Source organism: Populus nigra, chromosome 11 (genome assembly GCF_951802175.1).
Source record: "Populus nigra chromosome 11, ddPopNigr1.1, whole genome shotgun sequence".
NCBI classification, from domain to species: domain Eukaryota; kingdom Viridiplantae; phylum Streptophyta; class Magnoliopsida; order Malpighiales; family Salicaceae; genus Populus; species Populus nigra.
The window spans coordinates 6,479,682-6,490,598 of record NC_084862.1 but is presented as its reverse complement, the minus strand read 5'-3'; the positions used below and the strand labels follow the sequence as shown (position 1 = coordinate 6,490,598).

The 10,917-nt window shown below is 29.5% G+C and overlaps 2 protein-coding genes across 5 annotated transcripts; both read right to left on the bottom strand.

Moving 5' to 3' along the window:
* Positions 1-2,842: 2,842 nt before the first annotated feature.
* LOC133668594 (uncharacterized) lies at positions 2,843-6,592 on the bottom strand. 4 transcript variants are annotated; one of them, XM_062088543.1, is made up of 2 exons: positions 6,346-6,592; positions 2,843-4,903 (listed from the first exon to the last, which is right to left on the bottom strand). In XM_062088543.1, the coding sequence occupies exons 1-2, from the start codon at positions 6,350-6,352 to the stop codon at positions 3,063-3,065; spliced, it is 1,848 nt and encodes a 615-aa protein (XP_061944527.1). In that variant the 5' UTR covers positions 6,353-6,592; the 3' UTR covers positions 2,843-3,062. The 4 variants fall into 4 exon arrangements, with proteins under 4 accessions (XP_061944527.1, XP_061944529.1, XP_061944530.1 ...); XM_062088545.1 differs by having other exon boundaries at positions 2,843-4,964; positions 6,346-6,591; XM_062088546.1 differs by having other exon boundaries at positions 2,843-4,798; positions 6,346-6,591.
* Positions 6,593-9,235: 2,643 nt separating this feature from the next.
* LOC133668760 (uncharacterized protein At5g65660) lies at positions 9,236-10,116 on the bottom strand. Its single transcript, XM_062088749.1, has 2 exons — positions 9,728-10,116; positions 9,236-9,613 (listed from the first exon to the last, which is right to left on the bottom strand). The coding sequence occupies exons 1-2, from the start codon at positions 9,959-9,961 to the stop codon at positions 9,440-9,442; spliced, it is 408 nt and encodes a 135-aa protein (XP_061944733.1). The 5' UTR covers positions 9,962-10,116; the 3' UTR covers positions 9,236-9,439.
* Between the last annotated feature and the right edge of the window lie 801 nt (positions 10,117-10,917).

The window sequence follows — 10,917 nt, the reverse complement described above, 5'->3', positions numbered from 1 at the left end:
AAAAAAAAAGTGATTAGGAATATTTAATAAGAAATTTTATTTTTTAATTTTTCCTTAGATTAATTTTTTTCCCTATAATTTTATGTAAAAAATAAGATATTAGTTTTAATTTTTTTAATTAATACTTGTTTTTTAGATGATGATAAGTCTTTTTATAGAGACAACAAAGCTTCTGATAAAAAAATATATTTTTAATAAAACAAAACGCATTAATAAGAAAATATAATGTAGATTAAAGAGTAACAATTTTTTACTACTTATTTAAAATTATTAGTTTTTTTAAAAAAAAATGCTTTAATTTCTTCACTTTTAATTCAAAAAACATGCTACTAATAAAAATACATGAATAAAAAAATAGTAAGTAATTTAATAAAATCATTTAAAAAAAATTAAATCATAGTATTTCGTACAAACATCTATTTTAATTGTAAAAGAACTAACTAAAAATTGATTTCGAAAATTAGTCCACGAGATCTCGAGGGTTAATAACTAGTATATACCAAACATATTTCTCAATAATTAACCATGCCATAAGTTACATGAAGTCTTCCATTAAGTTGGCTTTCTTAGTCGCACTCTTGGTTTCGATTGCTAGTAAGTAACTCAGTTGAGTTAATTTCTAACATAATAAAAGAATATATTAATATTATGAATGTATTGTTAAATATTTTTTAAATTAAAACAGCAAGTATGTTGTCTATGCTTGACAAAATAAATTAAAAAAAATAAAAAAGTTGTTAAGGATACATATAAAAATATTTAACCCCAACTTTTCTTTTTAATTTTGATGTTTTTATTTATTTTATCTTCAAAATTATTTTTTTCCATGAATAAATAAAATTTATTTTTGAAAATACACCATACCAATACAATTTATTTATATAAAATAAAAAACTAAAAGATAAATATCAAAAATCTATTAGAAATATTATAAAATAATAAATAATAAATAATAAATAAATAATATGAACTAAACAACTTTTTTATAAATAAAAGAGGTGATATTAGTTAAAATTTAAATAAAAAAATAAATCTAATGTAAAGGAAAAACAAATAAAAAGGAAGGGTATTAATTAAATTTAGAGGAAAAAAAGCACAAAAAAAGAGTTAACAACCCAAAAGCCTAGACGAATGATACAATTAAATGATTGGTGTCTTTTTTGAAGTATAGGTTTGTCAAAGTAATAAATAATCTGACAAAACCGGGATCAATCCATAGGAAGGTTAATTATATAAAACCATAAGTAATAAAAGAGACAAAGTTGAGAGAACCTTGAGAAATGATATTAATGTAAAGATTAAACATAGATAAAACAATTATTAAGTTTAGAGGATCCACTAATGGTATTTAAAATAAGTATACTTCAAACTCTTTTTATTACTCAACTGAAAACCATACATAAATGAGGTTCCAAACGGATGATCTATCATTGATGACTCATTTTAAGTTGTTAACATGATCATATTAATTATCTTATATTAATTATCTTATTTGAGGAATGTCAACATTTGTAAATATTGTCAAGTATTCATGATACTAACTTATGTCAACAACAAATCGATTAGTTGTGACCATTTGACTACACCTTCAGTCCTTAAAAATGATATACACGATGTTGTGTTGAAGGTGTAGAAACACTAGTATACCTTGTAGAACTAGTGAAGGCAATGTTGTTGAGAATATTAGTTGAGTTATACATTACATGAGAGCACTATAACTTTATTTGTGTGCTGTTTTTTAAGGGATTTAGATTATAAAGAACTATCTTATGGCATGTCTAATTGAGGCTTTCTAGTTAGTCCTTGTATTGTTGAGAGGCAATTAAATTATTCATGACTATGAGATTGACATTTGTAATTTATATGTATTGATTTTTCTTTGGTTATAATGATGATGTTTTTATCATAATTCTTTTTTATGATTATTATGTGTTAAAATAATAAGTTTATCTCATTTTAAGTGTTAATTTGTTGAATTGATAGATAATCTGATTATCGATCACGTATTAATTTGTTGATTAATTGTTGAATTCACGATCAATTATGCTATTTGTTCTTGATTTCTTCTTTTCAATAAGGAGAACCTATAATTAGAAATCTACTCCTAAACAAAGGTTGATAGCAGCCTCACAAATGAAATAAAAAATTAAATAAAGTGTGGAATTCTAAATTTGATTTTAACAAGTTAAGAAGAAAGAGTAAAGTAAGAAAACTAATCTAGATAAAAGAATAAAGAAGCGAGAAAAAAATAAAGCAAAGTCTGTATGCAAAATCAAAGTAAAGAAAAGCAATAAATTGTGATAAAAGATAAATAATGGACAAATTACGTGGAAATAAGTAAATAAATTGTGTATATATGGTTGACTATTGGTTTTAGTAATTGGATGGTCTTTTTATATAATCCTACATGAGCAACAATTCATACCTATATACAATTTGTTTATAACAAATTAAGAGCTTGAATCTTAATACAATCTGTATTTCTATCAACACATCTTCTTTCTAGAAATCATATATTTTCTAACTAATTTGTTATATTTTCTAGCATAATTTACTAAAGACTTCTATTTAAAATAAGACTCATGACTTCTAACTCTTTTATTCCATTAAGACTTCTAGTTTCTTGTTGATATCAGTTCCTATTCGGGACATCTTCTATCCTATGATATTCCATGTGCTTGTAGCATCCATGTTGTCATAAAACAAACAATAAACATAAGCAACAAAATATATCATCAAAGGAATGAATTGCAATTTGCGACAAACCTGTTGTTTACACTTCACACAACACGTAATGCTCAGAAATTTTGCTTTAGAGTTTCAAATGATAAGACCCAGGACATTCAGAATCGATCAAGTGCTTGTTATTACTAAATTTGTCTCAGCAACAAAGCTTGAATATGACAAAATGGTAACTCCATATTCACAAGACAAAGGTGAATTACAAAAAGGATTAGGCCATTGTGCTATTAAATGAAAACATACATCATGTTTACAAACACACCTAGTTAAGTTGCAATTTTTAGATTAACTGAAAGGTACAGTAAGAAGCTACATCCTAGTTAAATTGGCTTTGTGCATTTCTTTTGAGAATGTCCTAACAAATGGCAGCGACCACATTGAACCACCCTCTTTGGGCGTTTAAAGTTTTCTACACGAAGAACCTTCTTTTTTGGCCTGCCAGGTGGTCGGCGAGTTTTGGGTGGGCGTATTGTAATGTCAACCTTGGCACCTCCACCTTCTGTTCCCTCACCCAGTTCCCTCCACAGGCTCTTATCAGGAATAGGGTTGATCATCTCTGAGTATGTCTCCCGGTAACTTGCAACAGTGAAGCAAGGTTCGGCAAATAAATGAGCATTTTGCCCACAGGAAATAAGTGCTGCAGCAGCATGTGCACAAGGTAAACCATAGAGCTGCCAACGACGACATGAGCAGACACGACTCCTAATATCCACAATATTTGTTCGCTCAGTCGACACAATCTCAAACTCCACCTCATTTGCACGAAGCACTTGATAGCAATGTGCATCTGCAATGGCCTCTAAAATCCGTTTCTCAGCAGATGGGACAAGAATTGAGGTCCAGCTCATGCCAATGTCACGACGATTGCTAAACCAAGATGTCAACTGATGCCGAATATGCTCCATCATTTGAACAATTGGGAGCTCATGGCATTCAAGGGCCCAATTATACAATAATTCTGTAACCCCCAGCATAAAATGGCCATATCGCATACCTTCAAAATATGCAACAGCCCAAAGCTGGGGAGAGAAGTGTTGAAACCAAGGTATAACATCTTGTGAGATCTCCACCATCTCAGTGATCTTGCTTTCAAATTCAACTGCTGTGAGGGCATAAACTGCATTCCAGAAAATATTCACTAACTTTGTGTTCTTAAATGTGTCACGGAAGTTTTCACTAACATAACGCAGACAAAATCCATGGAATGCACTGGGAAAGTGTGTTTCAACTGCCTCTACAATGCCCTTATGCCTTTCAGACAGTATGGTAAGTCTAGGCATGTTGTCAGTATTTACTCCAAGAAGCTTCCGCAACTCTGACATAAACCACATCCAATTTTCATCAGTTTCCACATCAACAGTAGCAATGGCCAAAGGAAATAATGCATCATCAGCATCAACAGCTGCAGCACAAAGTATTGTACCCAAGTATTTTCCTTTAAGATGTGCTCTGTCAAGTTCCAGAAGTGGCCTACAAGCATTTACAAAGCCATAAATAGATGCACGGTAGGAGATAAAAAGTCTTTGAAAACAATTTTCTTGTCCGGTAGCAAAAACAGATGCAATGCTTCCAGGGTTGGTTTTTCTTATCTGCTCACAATATGCAGGAAGAAGGCGAAACCCTTCTTCAAAAGTTCCATGAAGGGCAGCCATGCTGCGCTCCTTCCCACGCCAGGCTTGCATATAAGAAACAGCAACCCCATGCTGGTCACGGATATCTTCCAGTATTTCCTTCGGTTTGTATTGTGGATTGTCTCGAATGCGTGCTTCTACAGACCTAGCGACCCAACCCACTGATGCTTGCTGATGGTGAAGGTTTTGAACTCCTTCACAAGTATGCTCTCCATGTAAGGTTCTAATTGAAAAGGTTGGAACTCCAGGACATTTTGCAACATGGACACGCCATGGGCAGCCTTCTTTAGAGCACTTGGCTATAAACCGGCTTCGATCTGATTTCACTATCCGAAGATCAAAATGCAGCGCTATAGCAATATCTTTCAATGTTCTTCTGCAAGTTTCAACATTAGGAAACTCTTGTCCAATGGCCAAAGCATGTTCTGACAATGCAAGAGGAGCATCAGGCACAGTTAAAGCAAGGTCTGCCATGAATCCACCAAAATGTGGAGAAACAACTTTAGTTGCTCGATAGGCTTCCCCTCGTGCTAACACGCAAAATAACCAGTTTCAAACTTGTATTCTTCAAATGCAGCTAGCACATAAAACCTCCAACAAAATATGGATACGACAATAGAAAGACAAGAATAAGGAAATAAAAAAGAAGGTAACTCATGAAATTAAAAAAGATGAACGCATTAAAGGAATAACTAACTTCCAAACAAATAACTATATCAAGAATTTAATAAAAATTGAATGGAAAGGAACAGGTTAATACAATAGAACATCAGAAGTCAATTACAATTTTTCCTCGTGTTTATTTGAAATAAGGGGAAGTAAATTCATTCATTGTGCTACATATGGGGTGGTTGATTTGCTCGGTATCAATACATACATACATATATGTGAGTGAGTGTGTGTGTGTGTGTACATACAAATGTAAATAATATCTAATGTAAAAAAAAAAAGAGAGAAAATGAAACTGAAAAAGAATTTTCGACCATAAATGAGTACACAAGCATCTTAATTCCCTCAGGCTAAAAAAAAAGGTTCTTTTCTTTGGAGAACCAATGCCATATTTCAATGAGAATAACTTATTTTCTGTAGTGAAAAAAAAAATCACCTACAATCATCATGTCATGCCAGTGAGTAAAAAGGAAAACATTCTCAACCAGACACTTGGCCCATGCATCAAAGGGAAAGAATTGGTATCACTAAAGAGAACATTGTCAGCATTAAAAGCCAACAATATAATGATGGAGATGAAACTCCAGAAATATTCAATTTTTTTTTATCCATTCTCTGTTTCTCAATTTTTCTCCCAAGTTTGTGTGTCTGATTCAAATAAACTTTGCTCAAGGGAGCTTAGATTAGTAACACAGTCAACCAATTTCACCAGCACATTCCACCAATAATAAGCAAATTGCAACAGTAATATTCCCACATGATAAAATAGGGTACAAGAAAAAAAATTTGGCATGCTTTGATTAATCTCAAAGAATAATGGTTTTCTTGAAAGGAACAAAAGAAACTTTGCAGAGAAAGGGATGGGAATTGGAGCTGAATATTCACGTCCTAAATTGTCTTGGACATTAAAAAAGAAGATAGTCGAATTCAATTTTGGCAATTATGGAAAATACTTGTTTTGTTCGAAAACATTCATGTAAAAATGGATGGAAGAGTTTCAGAACAAACCCATTTCTTCAAACATTTTTGGCTGTTTGCGCGCAAAAAGAAAAGATCATACTAGAAAAAAAAAATGCCAAGCATAAAACTAATTCATACAATAAAATCATAGCTACTGATTCCTTTACCTTGTTTCAAACCTCCCCACTTGATGCTAAGTAGTGGCACATTGCAATCCATTTTTTAGAACCTACTTAGTCTAAATTCCCTAGCACTATAGGTCACATTAGAGAAATGATGTAAAACCAGATCATGGGAACAGACATTGACAGCAAATAAATAATAAATAAAGTCAAAGACTAACCTACCATGGGTTTCTACTGCCGTAAGCAAGCAGAGGAGAGGTGAAATCCCAATAATATATCAGCTACCGGCATCCATCCATGGCCCTCGAATTAAAGAAACTAGTCTGTCGAAAAAGGATATCTTTCTCAACTCTCAGAGACTCTCAACTGGGACTGAGACAGAAACCTAGAAAAACAGAACACCCAATCTTTCTCAACTCTGAAGCATCGACAAAAGCTGTTCGAACGCTTTCGGACCTGGTTATTAATTCCTCTCACGTTGTCGGCCCGATAAATGATGGTATGGACCTGGGCTAAGTTTTATTCCACGGGTTCCTACCCAAAACCTCTAGTTGTGTGTAAGGACCACCTGGGTCCCTCCACGTCATTTTAATTAAAAAAAAACAAACATTCATATATTTATTGAATTAAAAGAAAAATAATATATTCGAAATTTAAATAATTTTTTAAAAAATATTTAAATCTACTTATTAAAATTTTTAATTTTTAATTTTTTCAAATCATTGAAAATTATAGTTCCATTAAAATTAAAATTAAAAATATAAAACTAAATTCTTAGTTTATATAGAGGTGATTTGGATATTAAATTATGCTAGAAAAATTAGATCAGAACATAAAAATTTTGTTTTAATTTAATTTGATTTTAAATTTATATTAATTAGAGTGTGTTTTTGGATTAAAAATAATTTTTTAAAGATTTCAATGTTTTTTATATATATATTGAGGTGAAAACATGTTAAATTTAGATTATAGGGCCAATAAATCTAAAATTTGATTTTTCAACTATAAAAAAAGAGCTGAAAATTCTTATAAGAGATGGCATGTCATCTACCAAGCATAAATGATGTGTTGTCCACTATATTTTTTTTTATTTTAATAAATTGCATAAGTCTAATCTTTCAAGATCATAAACACCTAGATTTTTTATTTTTAAAGGTCAGGCATATAAGCCTGACCTTTCAAACCTAGGCGCTCCTATATTGCTTTTTCAAGCCATAGAGTGCCTAAGCTTGATTTTTTTGGCCATTGAATTTTTTTTTATTTAATTATTTTGTAATTTTAAAAAAACCTCTCTTTAAATAAAATAATTATTTATTTTATAAAAAATTATAAAATAAGAATAAAATAACTTTTCAAATAAGAATTAAACTTTTTACAATAGTATTAACAATTATTTTATAAAAAATTATATATAAACCTAATATGATTTTTTTAAAAAATATTTTTAATAAATATTCAATAAGGATAAAATATCTATTTTTTATTTTTTACTGTAAATATTTTATATAATTGTTTCTCAAATTAATTATTCATTTATTTTCTATATAGTCACATAAAAACTATCAAGACATGATTTTATTTTTTTTATTCAAACTTGCTTTTCAAGTCATGATATTTCTTTTTTAAAAAAAAAACATGTTGTTAATAAGAATTACATGTTTTCATGTTTTTGGAAAAAATATTAAAGACAGACATAAATAAATAAAAAATAAAGTTTTAACTAAAGTTTTTTTTCTTTGCGATTTAAATCATTATAATTCTTATATATATTTATTTTAATTATTATAGAATTAAATAAAAATAAGTTTTGAAGATTGATCATGACATTCCAGCCACAAAAAAGTATTGATTTTAATGTCATTAGATTTGTTTTGAAGATTCAATAGAGATGGTATCGGTCTTAAATTATGCTAAAAAGATTAGATGAGAATCTAGAAAGTATGTTTTTATTTGATTTTAAATTTTAGATTAATTATAACGTGTTTTGAGATTCCAATGATTTTTTATATGTTTTGAGGTGAAAATATATTAAATTTAGGTTATAGGACCGAGAAATCTAGAATTTAATTTTTTTTTCTACAAGAGATGGCTGAAAATTCTTATAAGAAATGACAAAATATCTAGCAAGCGTATATACCATGTTGTGCACTATGGATTTTCTTTTTTTACAAGTTGCACAAACCTAGCCTTTCAAAACCAGGAGCAAATAAGCTTTTTAATTTTTAAAGGTCAAACTTGTGAGTCTAGCCTTTCAAACCGAGGTGAGCCTAGATTTGCCCTTTCAAGCCATAAAATATCTAAGCTTGATTTCTTGGCCATCACCTTTTTTTTTCCTTTTCTTTCTTATTTAATTATTTTGTATGTTAAAATAAAATTCTCTTTAAATAAAATAATTACAATAATATTTAAAAAAATTAAAGTTTTTATGATAATATTAATAATTACTTTATGAATAATTATATATAAAAATAATATTTTTTTAAAATATATTTCTAATAAATAATCAATAAGGATAAAATATCTATTTTTTATTATATATTCTTTATATATTATTTTTCAAATTAATTATTGATTTATTTTAATATTCAGTCACATAAAAATTATCAAGACATGATTTTGTTTTTTTATTCAAACTTGCTTTTCAAGTCATTATAGTGTATTTTGGATTTATGAAGATTTTTATGATTTTTTTTAATGTTTTGAGATGAAAATAAATAAGAAATCTGAATTTTAATATTTAAAAATGGCTGAAAATTCTTGTAAGAAATGACATATCATTACTCATAACAAATGACGTGTTGTCTAGCTATATTGATAACTATATCGAATGATTATATCATTTAACTATATTATTATTTATTAGTTATTTTAAATTTTAAAATAGATTAAGAAATCGTTTCGGAATGCATATTTTTAAAAAGTTTATTTTTTAAAAAAATTTAATATAATTTATATGTTTTTAATTGTTTTAATATGTTAATATCAAAAATAATTTTTGAAAAATAAAAAAATATCATTGCTATGTATTTCAACACAAAAAATTATTTAAAAAATAATCATTACCACACTATCAAACAAATTCTAAACAGTATCCAGCTATTTTAAATATTTACAAAAACACAATAATTAATTATCAAACATTATAAGAGTCACGAAACCACAGTGCAACACAACAATACAAAATATCCAATAAGTCGCCCGCACGTGGCACAAATTAACCTCTATTAAAAATCTCTACTGGAGTAACCTCTCGATCTAAATTTTCTTTTTCCTATTTTTTTTTTATATGTACCTTCACAGAACGGTCGATTTCTAATACACAAGCAGCGGTAGCCGCGGCGGCGCCTTGGGCGGCTTTTGCACTTCAATAGTAACTCTCTCGGAGCCTCGTGGGGGCTCACATGGACATGGTAATGCTATGAACTTTGGAACATCGTCTCCAGGCATCACTACAGGCATCCCTTGGTTGTGGTATTGCTTCAAATCCTTAACAGTAAGAAAAATAAAGGAAAGATTAAAAAGGGGAGTGAGTAACGCGAGAGGAGACAGTTATCATCAACAGCTTAGGCAATTTGTCAGGAAGAGACAGAATTCGGATACCATTTGGAATAGCTTAGATTTAGAGGGTGATGTTTCGATGTAGGCCCCAGGATCCGGGTGTTCGGAGGAAGACCGGCGCCGGCGGAATGATCTTAGTTTATCCCAGTGATAGCAGCAAGAAAAAACACCACTCAAGCTGAGTATGCTTATGAAGAGTAAGGCAGCGCCAAGAGGAAATCCGAGGGACGGACGAGATGCGTCCACGTAGGGAGGAGAGAAATCCTGACTAGTCATGGAACAATAAGAGCACACACTAGTCCCTGAATGAATGCGATGCAGCAGCTCCTTCTCTCACGTGTGGAAGGAAAAAGGCAAATGATAGATAGATAGATAGACACTACAGAGATTGTTAATGAATGGTTGTTATGTTTATGAGAGGATAGAGGACGGAGGGGAGGGGAGGGGAGGATTTAAGGCACCGTTTGGGAACGCGGCTGCGGCCGTGTTCCTAAAAAATTTGAATTTTTTTTATTTTTTTTTTTACTAAAATTTAATATGGTTTGTACGTTTTGGATCGTTTTGATGTACTGATATCAAAAATAATTTTTAAAAAATGAAAAAACATCGTTGGCATGTATTTTGGCACGAAAAGTTATTTGAAAAGCTCTTAAAAAACACACTGCCAAACACGCTCTTAAAAGGACGGAGACGAGGGTGAATGCGTGTAAAGGACGGTGGTGTTTGATTTTTTAAAATGTTTTTTTAAATATATAAAAATATTTTTTATTTTATTTTTATAAAATAATTTTTATATCATTATATTAAAATATTAAATTAAAATAAAAAATAAAAAAAAATTAAAACATTTTTAAAATATAAAACCAATGACTACTAAGTTTTGGTGGTAGAAGGTATTTTTTAAAAATATATTAAAATATTTTTAAATGCATTGATTATTTTTTTATTTTTTAAAATGTTTAAAGATATTTTTTAATTTTTTAAAATTATTTTTTAAATCAATACATCAAAATAATATAAAAATATTAAAAAATATTAATTTAAAACAAAGAAAAAAAATTAAATATTTTAAAAACATTTTTAAAATATAAAAACAATGACTTTACTAATAAAAATATTTTTATATTGGCATATAAAATACTAAAAACATTTAATTTATTATTTTTTGTGGATAAATAACACACGTCCAAACATGACGTAAGAGGTACACGTAATTTCCGGCAGATGGTACG

What these genes read in the sequence shown, in the direction of transcription:
- LOC133668760 (XM_062088749.1), bottom strand. Translation starts at nt 9,961, where the DNA reads ATGACTAGTCAGGATTTCTCTCCTCCCTACGTGGACGCATCTCGTCCG. An exon ending in AATCTAAGCTATTCCAAATG is followed by an intron (nt 9,614 to 9,727) that starts GTATCCGAATTC and finishes CTTACTGTTAAG; the next exon opens with GATTTGAAGCAATACCACAA.